This window comes from Bufo bufo, chromosome 8, assembly GCF_905171765.1.
Source record: "Bufo bufo chromosome 8, aBufBuf1.1, whole genome shotgun sequence".
Lineage (NCBI taxonomy): Eukaryota > Metazoa > Chordata > Amphibia > Anura > Bufonidae > Bufo > Bufo bufo.
In genome coordinates, this window is record NC_053396.1 from 11,028,512 (window position 1) to 11,055,418 (window position 26,907).

General features: G+C 44.0%; 3 protein-coding genes across 3 annotated transcripts; 1 reads left to right on the forward strand and 2 right to left on the reverse strand.

The window, feature by feature from the left end:
- Positions 1 to 250: 250 nt before the first annotated feature.
- Positions 251 to 1,219, forward strand: LOC120977548 (olfactory receptor 1F1-like). Its single transcript, XM_040405541.1, has one exon. It carries the CDS (start codon positions 251 to 253, stop codon positions 1,217 to 1,219), a length of 969 nt encoding a protein of 322 aa, XP_040261475.1.
- A 13,332-nt stretch (positions 1,220 to 14,551) lies between these two features.
- Positions 14,552 to 15,490, reverse strand: LOC120977550 (olfactory receptor 1044-like). Its single transcript, XM_040405542.1, has one exon. The coding sequence runs from the start codon at positions 15,488 to 15,490 to the stop codon at positions 14,552 to 14,554; it is 939 nt and encodes a 312-aa protein (XP_040261476.1).
- A 9,058-nt stretch (positions 15,491 to 24,548) lies between these two features.
- Positions 24,549 to 25,490, reverse strand: LOC120977553 (olfactory receptor 5V1-like). Its single transcript, XM_040405547.1, has one exon. It carries the CDS (start codon positions 25,488 to 25,490, stop codon positions 24,549 to 24,551), a length of 942 nt encoding a protein of 313 aa, XP_040261481.1.
- Between the last annotated feature and the right edge of the window lie 1,417 nt (positions 25,491 to 26,907).

Genomic DNA, 26,907 nt, shown 5'->3' on the forward strand with positions numbered 1-26,907 from the left:
AGGTTTAAAGTTTTACCATTTATATAATTGAAGAACATTTTAGGGTTAGTTTTACTTTCTTTGGCTAAGAGTCTCTCTGTCTCTAGCTTGGCTGCTTTTATCTGTTTTTTACATATTCCGTTTTTTTTCCCTTAAAGTTTTTCAGTGCTGAAAAATTATGAATGATATGTTATTACTCTGAGTTTATCTATTTTTTTATTTTTTGTTATTGTTTCATGGCTTTAGAAATATAAGAACAAACCTAAAAGATATGGAAACCACCAACACTTCATCGGTGACAGAATTTATACTCTCCACATTTGCCGATCTCCATAGTTACCAGCTCAAGCTCTTTGTAGTATTTTTCTTCATCTTGATTGTCACCATAACTGGAAACTTAGCAATCATTGCATTGACCATCTCTGACTCCCAACTACATTCCCCAATGTACTTCTTCCTGACCAACCTATCATTTGTAGACACCTGTCTGTGTTTGGTGACGGTTCCTCAAATGTTGAAGAATTTTTTGTTGGACTTGAAGAGAAGGGTCATATTGTTTGGTGGATGTATGGCCCAAATCTACTTCTTTTTGACATTTGCCAATGTTGAGGACTTCTTACTTGCTGTCATGGCTTATGATCGATATCTAGCCATTTGCGACCCTCTCCATTATGGAATTGTAATGAATAGGAAACTGCGTGCCCAACTTGTTGCCATTTGCTGGGTCCTGTCTACAGCAAATGCCATTCTACATACCACTTTAACATCGAGACTCTCATACTGCAAGTCCAACCACATCGACCATTACTTTTGTGACATGGTGCCTCTCTTCAAACTCTCCTGCTCAGACACTACCATCAATCAAGTAGTCATCTTCACTGAAGGATCCATTGTGGTCGCTGGTCCCTTTCTGTTCATTTTGGCCTCCTATGTCCGGATTATTTCCACCATTCTTAAGATTCATTCTGCCAAAGGAAGGAGAAAAGTTTTCTCCACCTGCTCTTCCCATCTAGCTGTGGTGACATTTTATTTTGGGACAATAATGTTTATGTACTTTCGTCCATCGTCTAGCTACTCTTTGATCAAGGACAGGATAGCCAGTGTGATGTACACCATTCTTGCCCCCATGTTCAACCCTTTCATCTACACTTTAAGGAACAAGGATGTTCAGCAGGCTTCAAAGAAGCTATTTGTCAGAATAAGTCATGCTGTCAGGAATCATCCTGTTATGTCTGTTTAGTTCAGACTGTCTTGCCCTTAAGTTTTCCCTCAGTTAAGATGGTGGATTGTGTCTCAGCTGGGTGCCATCTTACTCCCTGCTTCATATATAAACCTTTCAAGCCTGTTACTCATTGCTTGAGTATTGTGTTTTAGCTCCCGCTTGTGCAGTCCTCTTGGCTGGAACTTGCTCTTTGGTTTGTTCCTTCTCCTTGCGGTTTACCCTGCTACTCCTGGACACCTGCTGACCGCTCGCTGGGTTTCCCCGTGACCTCTCATCTGGATCCCTGCCTTCATCTGCATTCCTGATACCTCGTGTTCAAGACTCCGGTGCCTCCTATGTTTAGGCCTTGTCCCTGCCATTGGATTCCATCAGTATTCCACTAGTATCGTGACACATGCATTAAGGAATTAACCATTTACTGTCAACTGTGAATTTGGAGAGGTGGAGCCCTAGCCAAAGTTGCCACAGTAGCTGTTTGAAGTTTTGTAGGGCTCCTAAGCACCCCGATGTAAGTTAAGAAGTTAACAAGACAGAAGGGAACTCACAGAGGTCCACTCCACCATTGCCGTACAACAATGATAGGTACACGATAGGTAGGTAAGCAGGGAAATAACCAAACACGGGAAAACAAACAGAACAAATGACTAGGCCCAAAAGCTAGGGAGAAAAGGGGCACCTCCTAGCGATCCCTAAAAGCTTTCCCTAAACTGCTGTGCCCATGTGCATAACCTTAAGGTGGATATGCACATGCCCTCGTGCCTAAACCTAAACACCCTGGGCAAACCCTAAGCAGCAGGGAAAAGGGAAGAGGCAACCTGCTTCTTCAAACCAGGAGGAAGCAATCGTCTCCCTAGAGGCCTAGATAAAACACACAAGGGGGAAATGAAGGAGAGGACTTATCTTGAGCAGAGCTGGAGCAGACGATCCACCACAAATCAAGAGCTCCCAGGATAGAACTATAACCCGCACAGGCCACTGGGGGAAGGAGGGATAAATAGCCTTTCTAACAATGAAACCCAGTACACCTGAGGGAAGGTGGATCCAGCTCAAACCCAAATCAAAACAAACAAAGAAATCAGACAGGGGCAGCCAGTCTGACAGATCTCCGCACATTCACAGGGCAAGGCAGGACAGTACGCCCCCCCCCCCCTTCTACGGGTGACCTCCGGACACCCTGAACCAACTTTATCCGGGTGTGCCCTGTGAAAGGCCCTCACCAGGCGGCTAGCACTGACATCAGCAGCCGGAACCCACATTCTTTCCTCGGGACCGTATCCCTTTCAGTGCGCCAGGTACTGGAGGGAACCCCGAAGGACACGTGAGGGGGAGGTGGCAATGGAGTTGGTTCCACAGGTTCCACATATTTGTTTAATAAAGACCTGTGAAACACATTATAGATCTTCCAGGTCTGCAGAAGATCCAGACGAAACGCCACCGGGTTGACAATCGCAGAGATTTTGTAAGGGCCAATAAATCTTGGACCCAATTTCCAAGATGGTACCTTCAGCTTAATGTTTCTAGTGGACAACCACACCGAATTACCCACACACAGGTCCGGACCAGTCATACGTCTCCTGTCAGCCATCCGTTTATATCTTTCACCCATCTTTTCCAAATTAACTTGGATCTTCCGCCAGATAGATGACAAGGCGGAAGAGTATCTCTCCTCTTCTGGCATCCCAGAAGATCCAGTCCCAGAAAAAGTACCAAACTGTGGGTGAAAACCATATGCGCCAAAAAATGGCGACTTATCAGTGGACTCCTGTCTATGGTTATTCAAGGCAAATTCGGCTAGAGACAAGAACGAGGACCAGTCATCCTGGTTCTCAGCAACAAAACACCTCAAATAGGTCTCCAGGTTTTGGTTAGTGCGCTTTGTCTGACCATTCGACTGGGGATGAAAAGCTGAAGAAAAAGACAGTTGAATTCCCAGACGAGAGCAGAACGCCCTCCAAAACCTGGAAACAAATTGCATCCCCCTATCAGACACCACATCAGAGGGAATGCCATGTACTTTTACAATGTTATCGATAAAAACCTGAGCGAGAGTTTTGGCATTGGGCAAGCTAGGCAACGGTACAAAGTGGGCAATCTTACTGAAGCGGTCCACTACCACTAAAATCACAGTTTTCCCAGAGGAACTCGGTAAATTGGTAATAAAGTCCATGGACAAATGCGTCCAAGGACAAGACGGGATGGATGAAGGAAGAAGGGATCCTGAAGGCCGAGTGTGAGCCACCTTTGCGCGTGCATAGGTCTCACAAGCTGTCACATAACCCTCCACACCCTTGCGCAACCCTGGCCACCAGAATCTCCGGGAAATAAGATCTATGGTGGATTTGCTTCCAGGATGTCCCGCAAGGACCGTATCATGATGTTCCTTGAACACCTTGTATCGCAGTTCAGCAGGAACAAACAACTTGTCTGGAGGACAAGAATCAGGAGCCTCCTCCTGGGTCCCCAACACCTCCATCTCCAACTCGGGATACAGAGCGGAAACCACCACCCCATCAGTCAAAATCGCAGCGACATCCTCCGAATCACTCCCCCCAGGAAAACTATGTGACAACGCATCTGCCTTGATGTTTTTAACCCCAGGGCGAAAGGTGGCCACAAAATTGAACCTAGTAAAAAACAGTGACCATCTAGCCTGTCTAGGATTCAGGCGCTTAGCAGACTGCAAGTAAGCCAAATTCTTGTGGTCAGTATATACCGTAATAGGATGAGTAGCCCCCTCCGACCAATGACGCTATTCTTCAAAGGCCAATTTAATGGCCAGCAACTCTCTATCTCCACATCATAATTTCTTTCAGCGGCCGAGAGTTTCTTGGAGAAAAAAGCACACGGACGCCATTTGCTAGGGGATGGACCCTGCGACAGAACTGCTCTGACCCCCACAGAATTGGAGCAGACGCAAAACATTTCTTAATAGCAGAAAAGGCCTGTAATGCCTCACCTGACCAGACAGAAAAGTCGGCGCCTTTTTTAGTCATATCTGTCAAAGGTTTTGCAATGGTGGAATAATTCAAGATGAATTTTCTGTAGTAATTGGTAAAACCCAAAAACCGCATCAGAGCTTTCTGATTCTCAGGCCGGTCCCATTCCAGTACCGTCCGGACCTTTTCGGGGTCCATACGAAAACCAGAGTCAAAAAGCAGGTATCCTAAAAACGGTAGCTCCTGGACATCAAATACACATTTTTCCAATTTTGCATACAATTTATTCTCTCGAAGGATCGACAACACCTGTCTCACGTGATCCTGATGGGTCTCCAAATCGGGTGAGTAAATTAGTATATCATCACGGTAAATAACAATGAACCTTCCCACTAAATGATGGAAAATATCATTGACAAATTGCTGAAAGACCGCTGGCTCATTAGTTAAACCAAAGGGCATGACAAGATTCTCGAAAGAACCTTCGAGTGTATTGAAGGCCGTTTTCCACTCATCTCCTTCCTTGATTCTGATCAGATTATAATCTCTTAAATCCAACTTGGAGAACACCTTGGCTCCGACAATTTGATCAAATAGTTCAGAAATCAAAGGAAGGGGATACGGATCACGGACCGTAATGAGATTCAATTCCCGGAAATCTAAACACGGTCTAAGTAAGTGATCCGTCTTTCTTTTTTACGAAAAAGAAGCCGCGGCCACAGGGGACTTAGATGGCCTAATATGTCCCTTTGCCAAATTCTCGCCAATATACTTCCCATAGCTTCTCTCTCGGGTTGGGAAAGGTTGTATAGTCGAGATTTTGGCAGTTTAGCTCCAGGGATGAGATTGACCGGACAATATTCTCGATGGGGAGGCAGCTCCTGAGCTCCACCCTCCAAGAGTACATCCGCAAAATCAGAGAGAAACTGAGGTAGGACCGTAGTTGACACCCCTGAGATAGAAGCACAAAGACAGTTGTCCGAACAAAATTCACTCCAGCTACTGATTTGTCTTGTTTGCCAGTCAATAGTAGGGTTATGCTTTATCAACCACGGTAAACCCAGAACCATCGGAGCAGGCAAGCCCTTCATAACAAAACAAGAAATGGACTCAACATGTGAATCCCCCACCCTTAACTGAATGTCATGAACGATATGAGTAACACTCTTTTGGGAGAGAAGGGAGGAATCAATAGCAAACACTGGTATCTCTTTATCTAAAGTGCTAGTTCTAAAACCAAGATTTTGGAGAAACTGAAAATCAATAAGGTTTACCCCCGCACCACTGTCAACAAATACCTCAAAATCAAAATTTCCTGAGTATAGCGCCACCATGGCAGGCAGGAGGAAACGGGTATTGCAGGGAGAATGCATATTTGCTTGCTCAGGCTCCCCATTCACACTACCAGCAGTCAGGGATGTCTTTTTTTTCTCTTTATGTGAATACCTCTGTAGTTTTTCATTACCGGTTTGAGGTTTAACAAAAGGACATGCACAAACAAAATGACCTTCTTTTCCACAGAAGTAACATAGCTTATTCAGCTTCCTAAAATCCCTATTACCTGAGCGAAAGAAAACCTAGCCCAACTGCATAGGCTCCTCTCCAGCCCCAGATTCAAAAGTCATATTACCCCGGGAATTAGGTGGGATGGAAACACTTACAGACGGGACCCCCCACTCGAGTGGAATCTTATACCTTTCTCTAAGACGTCTATCAAGCCGCACTGTCAAAGACATGGCTGTCTCCAATGAATCGGGATACTCATGAAAAGCAAGGGCATCTTTCAACCTCTCTGATAGCCTCTGACAAAACTGACTCCGGAATGCAGGATCATTCCACCCCGAGTCAGTTGCCCATCTTTTAAATTCTGCACAATACGACTCTGCAGTACGTTCTCCCTGTAACAAACTGCGCAGCTTAGATTCGGCTATAGAGACCCGGTCTGGGTCATCATAAATCAAGCCCAAGGCTCTAAAAAATTAATCCAACGACCGGAGGGATGGTGAACCAGTCAGCAGAGAAAAAGCCCAGGACTGAGCGTCCCCTTTGAGCAGAGATATAATGATCTCCACTCTTTGATTCTCGTCACCAGATGACATCGGCCGCAGACGAAAATACAACCTGCAGGACTCCCTGAACCAAATAAAGTAATCACCACCCCCTGAGAACCTATCAGGGAGAGCGACTTAGGCCTCTAAGCAGACCTGATTTCCTCCAACGGCGCCAGACGCCAGAGCATTCTGACACCGTGCAACAGAACTGCGGAGATCAGCAACCTCCAGCGATAATCCCTGCATGCGATCAACCAAGGCATCCATAGCCTGCATTTCACAAACAGCAGGGATATGACAGTTTTTTTTTAGGCGGGTTATAATGTCACGATAGGTAGGTAAGCAGGTAAATAACCAAACACGGGAAAACAAACAGAACAAACGACTAGGCCCAAAAGCTAGGGAGAAAAGGGTCACCTCCTAGCGATCCCTAAAAGCTTTCCCTAAACTGCTGTGCCCATGTGCATACCCTTAGAGTGGATATGCACATGCCCTCGTGCCTAAACCTAAACACCCTGGGCAAACCCTAAGCAGCAGGGAAAAGGGAAGAGGCAACCTGCTTCTTCAAACCAGGAGGAAGCAATCGTCTCCCTAGAGACCTAGATAAAACACACAAAGGGAAATGAAGGAGAGGACTTATCTTGAGCAGAGCTGGAGCAGACGATCCACCACAAATCAAGAGCTCCCAGGAAAGAACTATAACCCGCACAGGCCACTGGGGGAAGGAGGGATAAGTAGCCTCACTAACAATATAACCCAGTACACCTGAGGGAAAGTGGATCCAGCTCAAACCCAAACTAAAACAAACAAAGAAGTCAGACATGTGCAGCCAGTCTGACAGATCTCCGCACATTCACAGGGCAAGGCGTGACAGGTGGGTGAGACAAAGATCAGCATGGGTGTTACCAGTACCAAAGAAGGAGGAGATTCTGGTGTTTTTTGTCTTCTCCATATCCTTTTCATGACCCTTGTGCCAATTCCCCTTCCCTGTACCCTTATTCCACTGTAGAGAGGAGTCAGATGAGTATATTCTTAATGCCCAATAATAAAATCATTGGGATAAACCTGGATTGTATCCTCCAAAGACCCTATGCTTCATGTTCTGCCTCTATAATACAGTTGCAAGAAAAAGTATGTGAACCCTTTGGAATGATATGGATTTCTGCACAAATTGGTCATAAAATGTGATCTGATCTTCATCTAAGTCACAGCAGTAGACAATCACAGTCTGCTTAAAGCGAACCTGTCACCATGATTTTGCGCATAGAGCTGGGGACATGGGCTGCTAGATGGCCTCTAGCTCATCTGCAGTACCCAGGTCCTATAGCTCTCTGCGCTTTTATTGTGTTAAAAAAACGTTTTGAGTGATATGCAAATTACCTGATATGAGTCCTGTAGCCAGAGATGAGTCAAGCGGAAAGGAGCCCAGCACCGCCCCGCGTCCTCCGAATCTCCTCCTTGCCGGCTGACGTCACAGAGCTGGAGCCGGAGATGAGTCAAGCGGAAAGGAGCCCAGCACCGCCCCGCGTCCTCCGAATCTCCTCCTTGACCATGTTTTTATTGAACACACCATGTAAACATTCACAGTGCAGGTGGAAAAAGTATGTGAACCCTTGGATTTAATAACTGGTTGAAACCTCCTTTGGCAGCAATAACTTCAACCAAACGTTTCCTGTAGTTGCAGATCAGACGTGCACAGCGGTCAGAGGTAATTCTTGACCATTCCCAGTGGCGTACCGCCAATATAGGCAGAGCACGCCGTTGCTATGGGGCCCGCGGCACTGGGGGGCCCGGAGCGCAGAAAAGGCCCCGCCCACTCTGTTTGGCCCCGCCTACTCCGTTTACTGTGGAAATTTTTTTTAAATGTGCCACAGCGGGGCACTTGTGTTTATTCAGCATCCAGCGACCGCCTACCCCGCTCCCAGCCCAGTTTCTGTCTGACCTGCGGATCCATCCAGTCAAGGGCTTGCTGCACGTAACACTGGCCAATCAGCGCAAGTCAGCAGAAAGAGGCAGCTGCTGATTGGCCAGTGTATTGCTGGCACAGGCATGTTCCACCCACCCATGCTCCACGTCGCCACTCACTAACAGCCGACAGGCACAGCACAGGCCAGTGGAGGACCGCTGCTGACGGGACAGACAGAGTGACACTGTCACCAAGGTCTATATCGCTGGTTGGTGTGGTTCAGTAGTTCATGTAGTTCATGTATAACTTTGATTGAGCATGCAGCAAGAGAGGACTCATAGGGAGGGAGGGCGACACGCTTTTTCTCCTACACTGTCCTCTATGAGCCTTCACTACCCCCCCCCCCCCCCCAAGTCCTCTATGAGCCCCAACCCCTAATGCTCCCCCAAAATGCCCGGGAGGAGGGAGTAGGAGGAAAGCACATTGGCCCCTATGAGACTCCCCCCCCCCCCCGATCCCTCCCCCCCCAGGTCCACTATGAGCCTCCATAACCGGGCCCAATGCCCCCCAAAATGCCCTAGGGGGTGGGAAAAGAGTAGTAGGAAAGCACACTGGTCTCTATGAGCCTCCCCCTGAGTCCTCTATGAGCCCCCACAACCCCTAATGCCCCCCAAAATGCCCAGTAGGGGGAGGAAAGCACACTGTCCTGAGAATTAGGGGGCATTAGGGGTTTGGGGGGCTCATAGAGGACTCGGGGGGAGGCTCATAGACGACAGTGTGCTTTCCTTCTACACCTACTCCTTCCTTCCCCCTTCCCTGGGCATTTTGGGGGGCATTAGGGGTTGGATAACCCCTCTAAGTTCTTGCTGCTGATTCTGAGTGTCCACATAGCCACCAATCATATTCCCCCAACCCCCCACCCCCACATCAGTCACCTTTAGGGGGGGATATGATTGGTGGCTATGTGCACACTCAGCATCAGCAGCAAGGAGTTAAAGGGGTTTGGGCAGTGGCGTACTGCAACCGTTTGGGGTAACAGAAGTTATGACAAAATGGGGGTGTGGCATGGGAGGAGCCAGGACAGGAGGTGGGATGGGCCAGGGGTGGGTAGTGGGCGGAGTTAGGGGGCCCAATTCAGATTCTTGCTATGGGGCCCGGTGATTTCTATGTACGCCCCTGACCATTCCTCTTTACAGAACTGTTTCAGTTCAGCAATATTCTTGGGATGTCTGGTGTGAATCCCTTTCTTGAGGTCATGCCACAGCATCTCAATCGGGTTGAGGTCAGGACTCTGACTGGGCCACTCCAGAAGGCGTATTTTCTTCTGTTTAAGCCATTCTGTTGTTGATTTACTTTTATGCTTTGGGTCGTTGTCCTGTTGCAACACCCATCTTCTGTTGAGCTTCAGCTGGTGGACAGATGGCCTTAAGTTCTCCTGCAAAATGTCTTGATAAACTCGGGAATTCATTTTTCCTTCGATGATAGTAATCCGTCCAGGCCCTGACGCAGCAAAGCAGCCCCAAACCATGATGCCCCCACCCCCATACTTCACAGTTTGGATGAGGTTTTGATGTTGGTGTGCTGTGCCTCTTTTTCTCCACACATCGTGTTGTGTTTCTTCCGAACAACTCAAGTTTGGTTTCATCTGTCCACAGAATATTTTGCCAGTACTGCTGTGGAACATCCAGGTGCTCTTGTGCAAACTGTAAACGTGCAGCAATGTTTTTTTTGGACAGCAGTGGCTTCCTCTGTGGTATCCTCCCATGAAATCCATTCTTGTTTAGTGTTTTATGTATCGTAGATTCGCTAACAGGGATGTTAGCATATGCCAGAGACTTTTGTAAGTCTTTAGCTGACACACTAGGATTCTTCTTCACCTCATTAAGCAGTCTGCGCTGTGCTCTTGCAGTCATCTTTACAGGACGGCCACTCCTAGGGAGAGTAGCAGCAGTGCTGAACTTTCTCCATTTATAGACAATTTGTCTTACCGTGGACTGATGAACAGCAAGGCTTTTGGAGATACTTTTAAAACCCTTTCCAGCTTTATCCAAGTCAACAATTCTTAATCGTAGGTCTTCTGAGAGCTCTTTTGTGCGAGGCATCATTCACATCAGGCAATGCTTCTTGTGAAAAGCAAACCCAGAACTGGTGTGCGTTTTTTATAGGGCAGGGCAGCTGTAACCAACACCTCCAATCTCATCTCATTGATTGGACTCCAGTTGGCTGACACCTCACTCCAATTAGCTCTTGGAGATGTCATTAGTCTAGGGGTTCACATACTTTTTCCACTTGCACTATGAATGTTTACATGGTGTGTTCAATAAAACATGGTAACATTTAATTCTTTGGGTGTTATTAGTTTAAGCCGACTGTGATTGTCTATTGTTGTGACTTAGATTAAGACCAGATCACATTTTATGACCAATTTGTGCAGAAATCCATATCATTCCAAAGGGTTCACATACTTTTTCTTGCAACTGTATGTATGTCCTAGACTTTGGGGCTCCATTCTACTCGGCAATGCTTGGATGCTAGCCATAGATAAACAGAGAACTATGTATATTCTTTTTGTTTATGGTCTAAGAAGATTTCCCATAAATTACACTTAGTACAGGACTGTCAATTTCTCATCAGATCACTGGAGGTCTGGGAGCTGGGATCCCCACAGTGATCTCACAAATGACTAGATCCTCAGAGTAGACCAACCATAACCAGTCCCTCTCCTTTCAAGACAAGGATTGCCTGAGACAATATTTTTTTTTTCTCATCAACTAACCCATTACATTCAAAAGTACACAATGTAGCACCAGTTTGACTAGATATTGGCCAAATGCACCAATTTTGATGGGACCGGCCAATCATCTAGTGTTTATGGGCACGTCGTGTGTCTACCTTGATAGCTGATGTCTTGCATGTTGAATTTCAAAATGCCCAATAATTTTGTTCTTAGGTAGATAAACCTCAATTAGAAGAGTCTGGCAGCTGCTAACTCCTCTCATCATTAGAAATACATACAGGTTTGGTCAGGCGAGGAGTGCATGTATAGGAAGGTTCTGGAGGAATCAAGATAGGTTGGAAGGATGAGCATTCAACCCACAGCTATCTAAAGTATATGGCCAGTTTAAGTCTGTCACCTTCAGAATTAGCTTCAAAGTAAGCATACCACCATGTAGTGTTTGTGTCCCGAAACATAACCATACTTGTCTCATGAAAATCTAGTTTCCTAAATGCTTCTTCTTATTTATATGCAAATAAGGTTTTAAGAGCACCATGGGCACCACCATTCCATTTGATATACCATAGGTCCGCCAATAACACCATGCGGCCCCATTTGGCCAGGCTTTCTTTTAAATTGATTTGGTGGGTAACAGACTCCCTTTATGTAAAGTGTTATCAAGGCAGAGCAACTAATTTGAGCTTCTTAACTGGACTGCCCCCTGCAATTTGCCCTCTGCCTTTAGATTAACTTCCACTTACCTGACTCTCCTTGCTCCTACAGGCTCAGTGATCACCCACACACACTTAACTAAATTTACTAATTTTATATAGAATTAAGCCCATCAGCCCAATGTCATAAAGTCAAGTATAACCACAATCTCAGAGATCAGAGACCAATCAAAAATGGACTGCCTCAGCCCCATCAAACTTTTAGCCTGGACATGGATGCTTAAGAAACCCATCAAATGAAGCTCACGAAGAACCATGAAGAAATGAAGAAACACAAAGACCCAATATACTAACAAGTGGATCAAGCAAAATAATTGACATTGTGGATCTTGTATGGATAACAGTTGGATAACAGTTTTTTATTGTTATTAATAAAGCTGCTAGTTTTTATGGGAAGCTGGTACTCCGACCCTAATTTATAAAGAGGCTCACAACTTGTCATAAATTAAAAAGCCCAGTTTCGGCAGCCTGTGGACATAAACTGGAGTGTACATCAGCCTCTAGCTCGTGTAGATTTCAGTCTTCTTTTATACAAAAAAAAACCTGGCATAATAGAAGATAAATATGCAGGTCCACTGGCCCTACCCCCTCTCATTACTCCCCTCTTTGCAAGAATGGCTAGGGCATGAAATGCCACTTGCATACACATTTTTGCACAAGTAGCATTAAGTCGAAAAATTGTGTTTGCAACTTTTTTACACCAAAAACTGTTGTGGGAGGGAATGATAAATTGTGATCCATGGCATTTTTGCTTGAAGTTCTATGAAAAAGATTTTATCAGGAGAAATGCTATTTTAAAGAGTACCTGTTAGCAGGATCAAAACTATTAGACCAGTCCCCAGTCTGATAGGGCTGATCCTGCTGATTAAAATGACACCGGTCTTGTGAAAATCAGTTGTGATGTTCTCGAGAAAAATCACTTTTATTCTTTATCCAAATTAAGGCTACAGTGCACAAAGGGGTGGGGCCTAGTGTCACCTCAGCTCTCCAGTGCTGGCTCCACCCCTCAGTGCACTGCAGCCTTCATTTGTATATAGAATAAATATTGTTTTTTCTCGGGATCGCCACAACCGATTTTCACAAGACAGGTATCATTTTAATCAGCAGGATCAACTCTACCAGGCAGTATGCCTGGTTTAAAAGGGATAATCCTGCTGATAGGTGCTCTTTAAATTGGATCCCATGCAGTGCTGTTTTTTTTTCCTCTGGTTCTTCTTATTCAACAATCAAAGACCGTCTTTGAGCTTTGTGGAGTTGTGGTCATTTTGAGTTTGTGTAGCTGCAGTCATGATGAGGATGAGCATAGCAGAGAGGAATCTGATAGGAATAGATATATCAAATGTATGGCCAGCATTTCTAAAGAAGCACCACAGAAGGTCAGAGTAGACTTGTAGCTATTGTCATTCATTCTTCTTGCTCTCATTCTGATGCCCTGTTCCCATTGTGGTTACTTTGAATGACTAAATGAGACCCTTCGAAAGAAGGCAAAGAGATTGCTAAGTATTATGTTTAATGAAGAATTGTACAGACAGGCAGGTCAATAAAGTCTGTTTTGATAAAATTCAAAAAGTTGATGTGAACAAAAAACATTTTATATTTTTGTACCAGATGTGCTCAGTTCATTCGCATTCTGATGGACCAGTATTGTGTTCTCTACTGGTAAATCAGTTGACCATTGGATCAAGTTTGGAAGAGTCTTGACCATTACGTTTGGACATACTTACTGGTGCACGAGAGACCATTGCCTGTTACAAGTTTTAAGATAGCCCGACAAATTTGATGGATGTCAATTTCGGGAGGATCAGCCAACCATCTAATGTTTATGGAGGCTCTCCTGAGTCTTCCATGCCTCCCCTCAACTTCAAGGTGGGTATGATGGATTTTAACATGTTCCTGGGGAGATAAGCCACCCACCAGCAGCTTCCTCTCCTCTCCCAACCACAACACAACCATATTTTGCTAATCCAAGCATGCATGTGTATGGTGGAGCGGAAGAGATTTCCGATGGCAAAATGATAGTCATCCCCAACAAACATCCTTGATATTTTTTTTTTACACCATATGGCTGGTTTTAAAATGGCACTGTACTTTTATAAAACTTTTGATATGTTATAGGGATATATCAAAGGTCTTCGTGGGTCTTACTGCTTAGATCCCCATAGATCTAAACCCTTTGATATGTCCCTATAAGATATCAAAAGTCAGTGCCACTTTAATAGCCATACAGTTTCGATCAGTCAGTCAAACTCGCCAATTTTGGCAACATTGGATAATGATCTGTGTGGGGACTTATTGACCATCAGTGAAGGGCCTCTTATCAATGTGCCTAAACCACCAAGCCAACTGTATGCCCTCTGGGCAGATAGATTGATTTTAATTCCTCATGCTTAAATGCATCCATCACATTACACATCACACCCCTTAAAGGGGTTGCCCACTTTCTGGCTACTGTTGACCAAAATGTTAGTAAGATGGCCATATGGCACTTAACAATATAGACCAAAATGTTAGTAAGATGGCCATATGGCACTTAACAATATAGTCTTTGTTGATATTTTGCACCATTTCCTATATTTCATAATGTATTCTCCCTTGTTGGCCAGGTCTTCTGTGCTGTCCACACAGAGGTCCTGTTCATAAAAGGGTTGCTGATGGAGGGTTATGTGACCAGACAAATCACTCAGTCTCCTCTGTTAAAATACAGTATACCTGCACTAAAATCTCAACATTGCAAGTGCAGAAAGCAGATGTGGTGTATTTGAGTGGAGAAGGCTGAGCGATGTGTGGTGTCTGAGTTACTTTTCCCTGCTCACAAGACCCTCCATCAGCAGCCATCTTATGGACAGGTCTCCTGTGTGGACAGAAGCACAAAATATTTGCCCAACAAGGGGACATGTCTTACGAAATCAAGCAAACGGCACAGAAAATCAACCAGGGCTATATTAGTTTGTGTCATATAGTCAACTTACATATGCATTGGCCAAAAGTAGCCATAAAGTGGCCAACCTCTTTAACTGAATCTCAAAGTAAAACATTTTCTTATAGAACGTTTCACATCTTTGTTCCTCAGGCTGTAGATAATGGGGTTCAAGACAGGAATGGCCATGCAGTACATAGCAGAGATAACACTATCCATTCTCTGGGAATCACTAGACATTGGCCTTAAGTACATAAAGATGATGGCTCCATAATACATGATGACCACGGTGATGTGTGAGCTACAAGTGGAAAAGGCTTTCAACCGCCCAGATGATGAAGGGATTCGGAGAATCGCTGAAACTATAAAGATGTAGGTCACCAAAATAAAAGTCATCATCGTAACCCCAAATAGTGAAGCAGACACAGTGGTCAACATCTTGTTGAGGGATGTGTCACTACAAGACAATTGTAGTAGGGGTTGGACCTCACAGTAGAGTCGGTCAACCTTGTTGACACCACAGTAAGGCAGGAGAGATGTTGGGAGGGATTGGATGATAGAGTTCAAGATACCGGTGATCCATGTGGTAGATGCTAGTTGAAGGCACACTGCTTGGTCCATGATAGTCCTGTATATTAATGGCATACAGATGGCAACATACCTATCATAAGCCATGATGGCAAGTAGGACACACTCAACAGTGGCACACAACGTGAAGAGATAAACCTGACAGATACATGCCTGGAAGGAAATCAGATTACTTTGTCTTACTATGTTGTTGAGGATATTGGGTAGAGTGACGGTTGTGTAACACATCTCTAGTAAAGAAAGGTTGGCCAGGAAGAAGTACATGGGAGTATGAAGACGAGCATCTGAGACAATGGCTAGGAGGATAGCCAAGTTCCCAACTAATGTCATCAAGTATATACTCAAAAAGGCCACAAAGGACATGCAACGGAGCTGTGGAGTGTTAGGTAGACCCATAAGGACAAATATGAAGGTGGTGCTGTTGGCTGGATTGCTGTCCGCCATAGATTGGTCACTGAAGGTATAAAACAATGATATGATGTTAGCTGTACATAATTTAGAGTTTAGGTGAATGCTATGGGTGGAAAAGGGTAAGACTAGCTATACCTTTCAGCAACAACTATCTCTTAAGACTTCTCTTTCCTACACATACAAATATACTCATGTAAACTTAGCTTGGTTGAGCGTGCATATGTTCTGAACAGTTAGATGGGAGAAAGCCATTGTCTGATCTGAGGAGGAATGTGGGCCTAATATGAGATTTGATGGAGCTTGGGAGTATGATGGGGGTCTGATCTGAGGTCTGAGGAGGAACAAGGGTCTAATCTGAGGTCTAAGGAGGAATGGGGGTCTGATATAGAGATCTGATGGAGTGTTGGGGTCTGTTCTGAGGGCTGATGGAGCTTGGGGGTATGATGGAGGTCTGATCTGAGGGCTGATGGAGCTTGGGGGTCTGATGTGGGTCTGATCTGAGGGCTGATGGAGCTTGGGGGTCTGATGGGGTCATATTTTCCTCCTCTATACCTTAGTTGCGTCTTATGGCATGGTGCATCTTATGGTCTGAAAAAAATGGTAATTAAAATGATTAGTATGACCCAGATATTGTATATAATGCAGACAGTTCCCATCTTGGGATACCAAGTCGACACTGCTTCAGGTACAAGCAATTAAAGGAGTTCTAAAGAAATAGGTAAAGGAAATTTTAACTGCCAGTTAATACCAGATAACGACACATCTCCTTTTTATCTAATCTGTTTTTATTTTCTGATTACAGATTTTTTAATTCTATTTCCTAAACATGATTATGGAGGCGGCCATCTTGCCTGAGCTGTTCTTAGACAGCATTTAGAAAGCATTAAGAAAATTGCTTTACGGCAGCCTCATGGTCCATAGACACAATGGTCAGGAGGAGACCTCAATGACTTCTATGGGAGAGTTTTCTAGGCTGCTCTGTGCCCTGTGCAGAGGTCATTGTACAAGGAAGGAATACACAAGCTCTGACAATCACCTATTGTGAATGGTGGATGCTGTCTTATCTATAACAGTGGTGATATCATTATAGTCAGGATTAGAATGACAGATAACTGCAGTAAAGTGATCTGTACAAACCAGGAAGTGCTCCCTATTATTAGGTTTAGTGGCCAGTGCCAAAACTTTAGGATTTTATTGTTTTTGTTTAACTATAAATGTTGACACAGAAAATTAAAAATAACATGGTCAAAAATTCTTTAACAATATGTTAAACATAAAAATGTGATTTAAACAATAGGTCATTTTCTGACGACACATTCCCTTTAAGAAAAGTAGATTATCTTACTTCTAATTCTCAGTTTGATTCCTTGTTGGCTGGTAAATTAACTTTAACCCTGTCCCAGATTTATAGAGTTTTAAAACCTAAAGGGAATGTGTCGTCAGAAAATGGCCTATTGCTTAAATCACGTTTTTTCGTTTAACATATTTTTAAAGAACTTTTGACAATGATTTTTTTACACGTCAACATCTATAGTTAAACAATAGTTTTCACACTGACCATTACTACTAATAATAGGCGCTATTTCTAAGTCTGTACAGATCAATTTACTGCAGTTATCTGCTTATCTGTCATTCCAATCCTGCCTGTAATGATATCACCTCTGTGTATAGATAGTATAGATATCGCCACTTCGAGAATTCGCGAATATTTAGAATATAATGCTATATATTCGTATTTTAGAATATTCCTCATTTTTTTCCATCTGAAGTCGTGATTCCTCCCTGCTTAAGTTGCTTGTAGGCCAATGAGTCATTGGCCCACAAGCAAGAAGCAGGGAGGACTCATGTGTTCAGATGGAAAAAATTATGAATATTCTAAAAACAAATATATAGCATTATATTCTATAGTGCTATATATATTTGTTTTTGACCCACGCCTGTACTGATCGCGTAATATTCGCATATTACGCGATCATTACCTTGCCGATTTTCGAGTAAAAAAAAAGAATGTAGAATATTGTTAAATATCACGAATTTGAATATGACCCCTGCTGCTCATCACTAATAATAATCAAAGGGGAAAGGGTGCACGCCAAATACGAGGAAGGGACGGCGGGAATCATGGTGCAGTAGATTAAATGCTAGTATTGAGGAAGTTGACGATATTTTGTATTTTCTTTTATAGTTACGTTAATTGATTGTCTTTAATATTTAATAAAAAAAAAAAAGATTATCCAGAGTCGGTCAATTCTTGGTCCGGTCTAAACGTAAATTGAGTAAAATGATAACCAACATGAAAACCTAATTAAGGCTACTTTCACACTTGCGTTTTGGGCGGATCCGTCATGGATCTGCACAGACAGATCCGTTCAGATAATACATTATTACGGATCCGTTTGTATTATCTGTAACATAGCCAAGATGGATCCGTCTTGAACATCATTGAAAGTCAATGGGGGGACGGATCCGTTTTCTATTGTGCCATATTGTGTCAGTGAAAACGGGTCCGTCCCCCATTGACTTACATTGTGTGCCAGGACGGATCCGTTTTGGCTCAGTTTCATCAGACGGACACAAAAAACGCTGCAGGCGGCCTCCAGAGCGGAATGGAGACGGAACGGAGGCAAACTGATGCCTTCTGTGCGGATCCTTTTCCATTCAGAATGCATTAGGGTTAAACTGATCCGTTTTGGATCGCTAAACAGATCTCACAAACGGAAAGCCAAAACGCGAGTGTGAAAGTAGCCTAAAGTGAACTCTGCTTGTGCAAAAAAAAAAAGGGAGGGATGAAAAAGCAAAAATCACAGAGAAATATAAAAAACAAAATAAAAACATAAAATAAGATAAAAACATCCTTTACGATATGATAAATAAATATGCGGATGTCCATGGCTACACCGAGAAGAGAGCGGTCTTTTGTTAGATTTTCATGTTGATCGTTCTCCTTCATCTAGCCATGAATCTATTGGACCAGGAACACAGACATATCAATAACAGGTTCCTGCATTGGAAGAATAATAGGTACAGAGCAGAAATAGCAGTTGAACCTGGGCCCTAATGTTGGCAAGGGCCCAATATCCCTTCTGCCACAGAATAAGACCCCAGTATTATAAGAAGGACATAGTAGGTGAGGGACTTGTTACAGATTTTGCATTGGGTGCAGGAGCTTCAAGCTGCGACTGTTATGGGGAATAGGGAAAGAGTAGGTACGATAATAAAAAGACATAGCTGTGAACCATACGACATACAGTCACCTACCTCCGGTATCGTTGCATATTGCCAAAGCACTGCCATAATATGCCCTATTTCCAGACATGAGATTCCTGTTGGGGATAGTCTAGGTCAATCTCTTGAGTATCTCATCATTTGTCTCAGTTAAACATGTCCCCTAAGTACAGACGGTGTAAATGTAATATCCTGGCAAAAAAAATGCTCATACTTTGATGAAAATTATAAACAGTTGCAAGAAAAAGTAAGCGAACTTCATGAAATGACCTGGATTTCTCCATCGATACTAATAAAATGTGGTCACAATTATAGATAAAAACCATCTAACTCACCTAATAACACACAGAGCGTTGTACCATTCCGGTCTTATATTGTGCACAGTGTGTAAACATCCACAACGCAGGGAGAAAAGTAAGTGAACCCTATTTAATAATAGTAGCAGTAATTACCTTGTTGTTGCCAGATAATAGTATAAGGATCGGGTGTGGAAACCAAGGACCGGGCCAGCTTTGTAAGAGAATAATGATGGGGGTCATGGTACAGATACAAGCAGCAGAGACAGTTCTCTAGTATTTCACAGAGGAGATAGAGCAGGCTGTATATAGGAGGTGACTATGATGGTGGTAGTCCTCCCTCAGTCTCAGAACTTTATAGTTACTAGTGATCTTCCCAATGGACCAAAGGCATGCAATTCCTCAATATTTCCTTGCAATTCCTGGCTGTGGGGTGCAGTCCTAAATCAGATGGACAGTCTGTCTTAGTAGTGTGGTGGAGGCCAGAAGCAATTAACCCTAACCATGAGCAGTAAAGTCTAAATCTGTAGCCGTGCATTACCCTTACTGGCTCAGTTCAAGCATGGCATTCATGGTCCTAAACCATTCTGGAAGCTTTCACTCTCAGGAATGGTGTTTTCTTGGATAAGGATTCTGTCTTGGCCTACTTTATAGCAGCACACTCTAGACATGTCCTGTCTCTCGCAGACTCCACTAACTTGGAGAAAGTGGGACCATTACTTAGCAACTAATACTGAAAAACAGCAAGTTAACTATTTCCTTCCTTCCTATACATAGATTGTAGGGTTAGTACATAAAACAAAATCAGCATCACAATAAATATCCCACTCTTACCCGGCAAAACACGCCATCCTTGAGCTACAAAGGCAGAATGATGTTCCCCTACATCGCCTCATATGCAACGTTTCCACATGTTGGAACTCCACCCTCCACATGTTGGACTGACTATATGAGCAGAGGGAGGCCGTAATGATGCAGGCGAACAGGACTACTCCCCAGTGTAACTTCGACATTAGCCAGTGGCAGCTCATGCGTGACACCTGCCGTTTGCTCAGGTGCTTTGAGGAGGCCACTTTATTTGTCAGTCGCCAGGTCTATGGGATGAACAACGTCATTCCACTCCTTCACGTCCTGGAGCAGATGCTGATAAATCTGTCTGGCCAGAGGACAGGAGTTGTGGCGCCTACATCTCATGGCCACCTGGGCCCTGGGGGGGGGGGGTGAACCGGCGGAGGTGGAGGAGGAGGAGAGAGACATTAACGCCCAGGAACTGTATACAGAAATAGGTTGTTTATCTGCCCAAGCCACATGAGAGGAACAGGAGGAGCTGAAGCACAATGAGGAAGACCAGGCAGATGACCCCAACAGACCATGGCAATTTGCAGTTTAGATGGAGGCAGGGACTCCCTCTGATTCCCTTGTGCAAATGGCCAGATGCATGCTGAGTTGCTTGTGTAGTGACAGCTGCATTATCACCAGATGACTACTGGCTCTTCACAATGTTAGACCCATGCTACCAGGTCAAAATATGGGCCTTTTTTCCACCTGCTGAGAGGAATGATAAACTCAACTACTATCGAGACATCCTATGTAGTCAACTGGTCACTGCCTATGTGCGCCATTGCTCATCCTCACGAAGGTCTGCGCTCATGCTCCACTGCCATAACTGCTGGGGGGGGGGGGGGACAGGAGCAGAACAAGCTCCATCAGCAGCAATTTAAGTCTTGACTCTCTAATGAGCACTTTTCTTCACCCGCCTACTGAAGAAACCATCCACCAGCCGCATCAGGACATGGAGCAGAACCTGAACCAGTAGGATCCCCTGGACTACTGGGCGGCCAAACTTGATTCGTGGCTGCAACTGGCCGAGTTTGCCCTGGACAAGCTTTCCTGCCCGGCCAGTAGTGTGGCATCAGAGCGAGTGTTTAGTGCGGCGGGGGCCATAGTTACCCCAAAGAGAACTCGCCTTATAACAGGAAATGTTGAGATATTAACCTTTCTAAAGATGAATCAGGCGTGGATCAGCCAGGATTTACACACTGGTGCCTGATGCATCAGACTAGATGATTCTGGGTGCAACACCAGAACATTGTAAAATATGGCCCTTTACTTCTGGCCACGTGCTTTAGCCACTATTCTGATGCGGCCACCTGCCTGATGCCACACACCGGCTTCCTCTGCTGCCATCTTCTCCTACTGCCACCATTTTGTGCTGTTACTGCCACTGCTGTTGCCACCCCCCCCCCCCCAACCCCACTCTGTGACTGGGACACTATGTTGATTCCTCATGCTGTTGCCGCCCTCACCATTCTGTGACGAAGCCACTAGTTTCCCTGTTGACATTTTATCCTTCTGATCTGTCAGAAGAAAATAAAAATGAAAAACACAATGGATCCTGTCTTTGGAGCATCCATAAGGCGTCTATCACACTGTCCCTATTTTGCATCGGGATTTGTTCATGATTTGGAAGCAAAAAGCAGGAGTGGGTCCAAAACACAGAAGACAAGCAAATATTCCCATCACTTGTCATCTCCGTTTTGGACCCACTCCTGGGTTTTATTTTGGCCTTACCAATACTGATCAATTACTGACCAAATACCGACCATGTAAAGGTGGATGCTCAAAAGACAGGATCTGTTTTTTTGGGGTTGTTCTTCTGATGGGAAAAATGAACAGTGATGGCACAAACTTACTGCTGACACCCTCTCTACTAGCTCACTACTTGTATCAGCGTGTAACAGAATAGGTTCTGTACAAATCTATGTGGAATCAGCTGACGACGGTGTAAAAGGAGCGCGCTCTTTCACTCTATAGTAGAATCTTGGGCCACTGCACGGTTCTTTATACCTGACGTTAGCATTGACCTGTAAGGCTGAGTTCACACTTCAGTTATTTGGTCAGTTTTTGACCTGAAACTGACCAAATGAGTGAAGTGAACTGAGTCTAAGAGCGACGCCTGTCACTTGCCTTTCATACTGACGCACAGTAACTGTTGCACTACCACAGCGGACTAGCTATGCATGTTTCTGCGATGCACAGTGATGTACAGCGAGAGACACACTCCAAGCAGGCCGGGAAATAGCTGGTTTATAACGCGCTTCGTGACTAACTAATTCGGATCTAATCAAATTTTTTGGGGGGGAAAAAACTGTGGATCTTCCAAATCGAATTTTTGAAAATCTCTATCTATAATATGTTTGTCCTAGGCTATGGGGCTCCATTCTACTCTGCAAAGACTGGATGCTAGGCATAATGTTTTTGTTTATGGTCTAAAATTTCCCATAAGCTACACTTTGGACCGGTCAGTCAGATCTCATGAAATCATTGGAGGTCTGCCAGCAAGGATCCCCACAGTGATATCACAAATGACTAGATGCTCAGAGTGGACCAACCAAACTCAGTCCCTCTCCATTAAAGACAATAGTTGTCTGAGGTAATGTGTTTTTTTTTCTCATCAACTATCTCATTATGTTCAAAAGCACCCTATGTAGCACCAGTTTGACTAGACATTGGTCAAACCCACCAATTATGATGGGAACGGACAGTCATCTAGTGATTATGGACATGTCGCAACTCTGCCTTGATAGCAGATGTCAAGAGAGAGGAGGGTCTGGCATGTTGAATTTCAACATGCTCAATCCTTTTGTTCTTAAGGAGATAAGCCGCCATCAAAAAAATCTGGCAGCTGCTAATTCCTTATTAAGAATACATACAGGCTTGGTCAGGCCAAGAGTGCATGTATGGGGGGGTTCTGGAGGAACTGAGATAGGTTGTGAGGAGGAGCATTTAGCCCACCACTATCTAAAGTATATGACCACTTTCAATGGAGCTTGTTACATCCCAAACTGGCTTCAAAGTAAGCAGGACACCATGTATGGTTGGTGTCAGGGGTGTAGCTAAAAGCTCATGGGCCCTAGTAGAAGAGTTCAGCTTGGGCCCCCCTTCACCCAGTGCTTGTTGGAAAGGGGCAGGGGAGCACGTAGCCTTCCTGCTGCCTGAGGCAAACATTGAAAGGACACCCCCTCATGCCAAATTCTTGACCTAACCCCTTCCCTCCAGCCAGAGGTATAAATTGACCAGTATGCACTTTCTATAATGCCAGTGTCTTATGTGGCACAAGGGTCTTTGGGGCCCTCAGGCTCTTGGGCCCGGTAGCGACTGCTACCTCTACACCCCCTATAGCTACGCCCCTGGTTGGAGTCCTGAAACTTAACCGTACCAATCTCGTGAAAATTTGTGTAGCTGAAGTCATGATGAGGATGAGTTTAGTAGAAAGGTCTCAAAACAGAGTCTGGAAATTTGATGTGAATGGAAAATTTTTGATATAACCAGCATTATACTAAAAGCATTTCTAAAGAAGCACCATAGAAGATTAGATCAGTATCCATTTCCACTCATTCTTCTTGCTCTCCTTTTTCACATTGTGGTTCGTATGAATGGCTGAATAAAACCCATCAAAGGAAGCCAATGAGTAAGAGATTGCTAAGTATTATGTTTAATGAAGAATTGCACAAGCATTTAGGTAAATAAAGAAAAGTTCAAAAAGTTCATAAGAACAAATTTTTTTACTTTTTTTTGTACCAAATAGGCTCAGTTCATTTTAATTCTAATAGACCAGTATTATGTTCCATATTGGAAAACGAGTTGACCATTGGATCAAGTTTGGAGTCTTGGAGTCTTTGACCATTATGTTTGGACATACTGGTGCACAAAACCATTACCTGATACAGATTTTAACTGCAAGGTGGGCATGATGGATTTTAACATGTTCTCGAGGAGATAAGCCACCACCAGCCGTTTTCTCTTCTCTCCCAACCACAACACAAGCATATGTTGTTGACCCAAGAATGCATGTGTATGGTGGAGTGGAAGAGATTTCCGTTGGCTAAATGATAGTCATCCTGTGTGTATGGCTGACTTTAAAGTGACACTGTACTTTCATAAAACTTTTGATATATACAAAAGTTTAGAGCAGGCCTGAATGCTGAGACTTCCACCAATCTCTAGAACGAGAGGAGAGGAGTGTGTGCTCTCTCTTTCTCCTCGATGCACAAGACGGAAGTGAGGCGAGACCATAGACTTTCAATCGAAACCGTCTTACTTTCTGTCCTGCATGCTTCTCACATTTTAGAGATCAATAGGGTTCTCAGCCCTCAGACCCCCATAGATCTAAACTTTTGATATGTCCCTATCACATATCAAAATTTTAATGAAACCACAGTGCCACTTTAAGCCCACCATACACTTTTGATGAAGTCAGCTAAACAAACCTGAATGTATTTCTGGAGTGTAATAATTAGAGATGAGCGAATTTCAGGTTATGAAATTTGTTCACTGGTAAAGGGTGAATTGTGTTATGGATTCCGTTACCACGGACCATAACGCAATTCTATTACGGAATGCATAACGGACTTCCTTTAGAGGCATTCCGTTATTCATTCCGTCATAATAGAAGTACATGGGCTGCCAAAAGGACTCTTCCTGCATAACGGAAACGGGACGGATCCGTTTTGCAGCCCATAGACTTCTATTATGCTCAAATGCATCCATCACATTACACATCAGTCCCCTTAAGTGAATCTCTTCAACGTCAAAAATTTTCTTATAGAAAGTTTCACTTCGTTGTTCCTCAGGCTGTAGATTATCGGGTTCAAGACAGGGATGGCCATGCAGTACATAGCAGAGATAACACTATCCATTTTCCGGACATCCCTAGATGTTGGCTTTAAGTACATAAAGATAAGGGCTCCGTAATACATGAGGACCACCGTGATGTGGGAGCTACAGGTGGAAAAGGCTTTTAACCGTCCAGATGATGATGGGATTCGGAGAATGGCTGAAATAATAAAGACGTAGGTCACCAAAATAAAAGTCATCAACCCAACCCCAAATAATAAAGCAGACAGAGTGGTCAACATCTTGTTGAGGGATGTGTCACTACAAGACAATTGTATTAGGGGTTGGACCTCACAGTAGAGTCGGTCAACCTTGTTGACACCACTGTAAGGCAGCAGAGAAGTTGGGATGGAATGTATGATAGCGTTCAAGATACCGGCGATCCATGTGGTAGATGCTAGTTGAAGGCACAGTCCTTGGTTCATGATAATCCTGTATCTTAATGGTATACAGATGGCAGCGTACCTATCGTAAGCCATGATGGCAAGTAGGACACACTCAACAGTGACACAGAACGTGAAAAGATAAACCTGACAGATACATGCCTGGAAGGAAATCATGTCACTTTTTCTTACTATGTTGTTGAGGATATTGGGTAGAGTGATGGTTGTGTAGCACAGCTCTACTAAAGAAAGGTTGGCCAGGAAGAAGTACATGGGCGTATGAAGACGAGCATCTGAGACAATGGCTATGAGAATAGCGAAGTTCCCAACTAATGTCATCAAGTATATACTCAAAAAGGCCCCAAAGGAAATGTAACGGAGCTGTGGAGTGTTAGGTAGACCCATAAGGACAAATATGATGGTAGTGCTGTTGGCTGGATTGCTGTCCGCCATAGATTGGTCACTGAAGGAATAAAAAAATATATATGTTGTTAGCTGTACTTGATTTAGAGGCTAGGTCAATCCTATAGGTGGAAAAGGGTAAGACTGGCTATACCTGTCAGCAACAACTATCTCTTCTGACCCCAAGCCTACACACACACACATACACTCATGTAAGCTCAACTAGGCTGAGCGTGCATGTGTCTCGGACCTCTGCTGGTGACATATTGCCAGAGAACAAAAGGATCTGGTGAAATCCAACAGCCGAATTCTTATCTCCCCCAACATGTGTCATCAGGAGGTACCCCTACACATAGATGGTTGACCAAACTTGCTGAACGTGGTAGGATCGGCCGATATATATCTACGGGGTATGGCTGCCTTTAACAACAACTCAATTAAAGCAAATAAAACCTCAAGGAGATCAGCCATCTTCTGTAAGCTACTGTGAAAGCAGAGGCCCAAAGATGTCTGGCAGTAGCTTATTTCCCTTAAGCTATCTGGAGACTTTGAGGAATCGCAGTCAGTCAAACATTTGTCCAAAGTCACCTCCAAATGGGATTGTCTTCTGCTGGATTTTTGTAGCCCATCATTGTGTCAAGAGAACCCAGGCCCACTTTTGCATCCTAAAAGGCCAGTTCAACTTTAGCCATAGTGTTGGACTCCAAATTTAAGGGTACATGAGGTGTAATTTGGGCCCAGAAATTTGTTTTTTCACGATTTATGGAATATGTAAAAATAAATAGTTTATTATATTTGATAAAAAATGTGGAAAAAAAAGTTGGCCTGTAGTAGATAAAGATATGTGGTGTGAGGGGCCGTTGTCTGTGTGGCCTCAGTAAATTAGAAATGGTTTCATAGCTTGGTGACCGCGAGTATTGCATCTGCACTGTGTAAAATGTGTGAAACATGTCAGGAGGGTTGCGCAGGGTATACACAATCCTCTGGTAGGGGGGAGTGTAGCTGAATGATGGCTGAGTGCTGCAAATCCCACAGGTTCTGGACTTCAGGTATTCTGGCAAACTTCTATCTACACATTGCTACGCCTGTCCCTGACCTAGAGCGATACTCAGGGTGTCTCAGAGGGAAGTTAGTATTCATATTGAGGGAAGTTAAAGGAAATGTGTCACCAAAAATCTGCATCTGCCAGTTAAAACCAGATAGTAACACGGCTCCTTTTTTTCTAATCTGTTTTTATTTCTGACTTTAGATTTTTTAAATTCTATTTCCTGAACATGATTATGGGGGCGGCCATTTTGCTTGAGCTGTTCTAAACAGACCTTTAAAAAAGATAAAAAAAATGGAAACGGATCCGTTTGTCCGTATGACAAACGGACAGACGGATACGTTCTTGCAATACATTTGTAGACGGATCCGGATCCGTCTACAAATGCTGTCTGTTTGCATGCGACGACGGAACTGCTTGCTT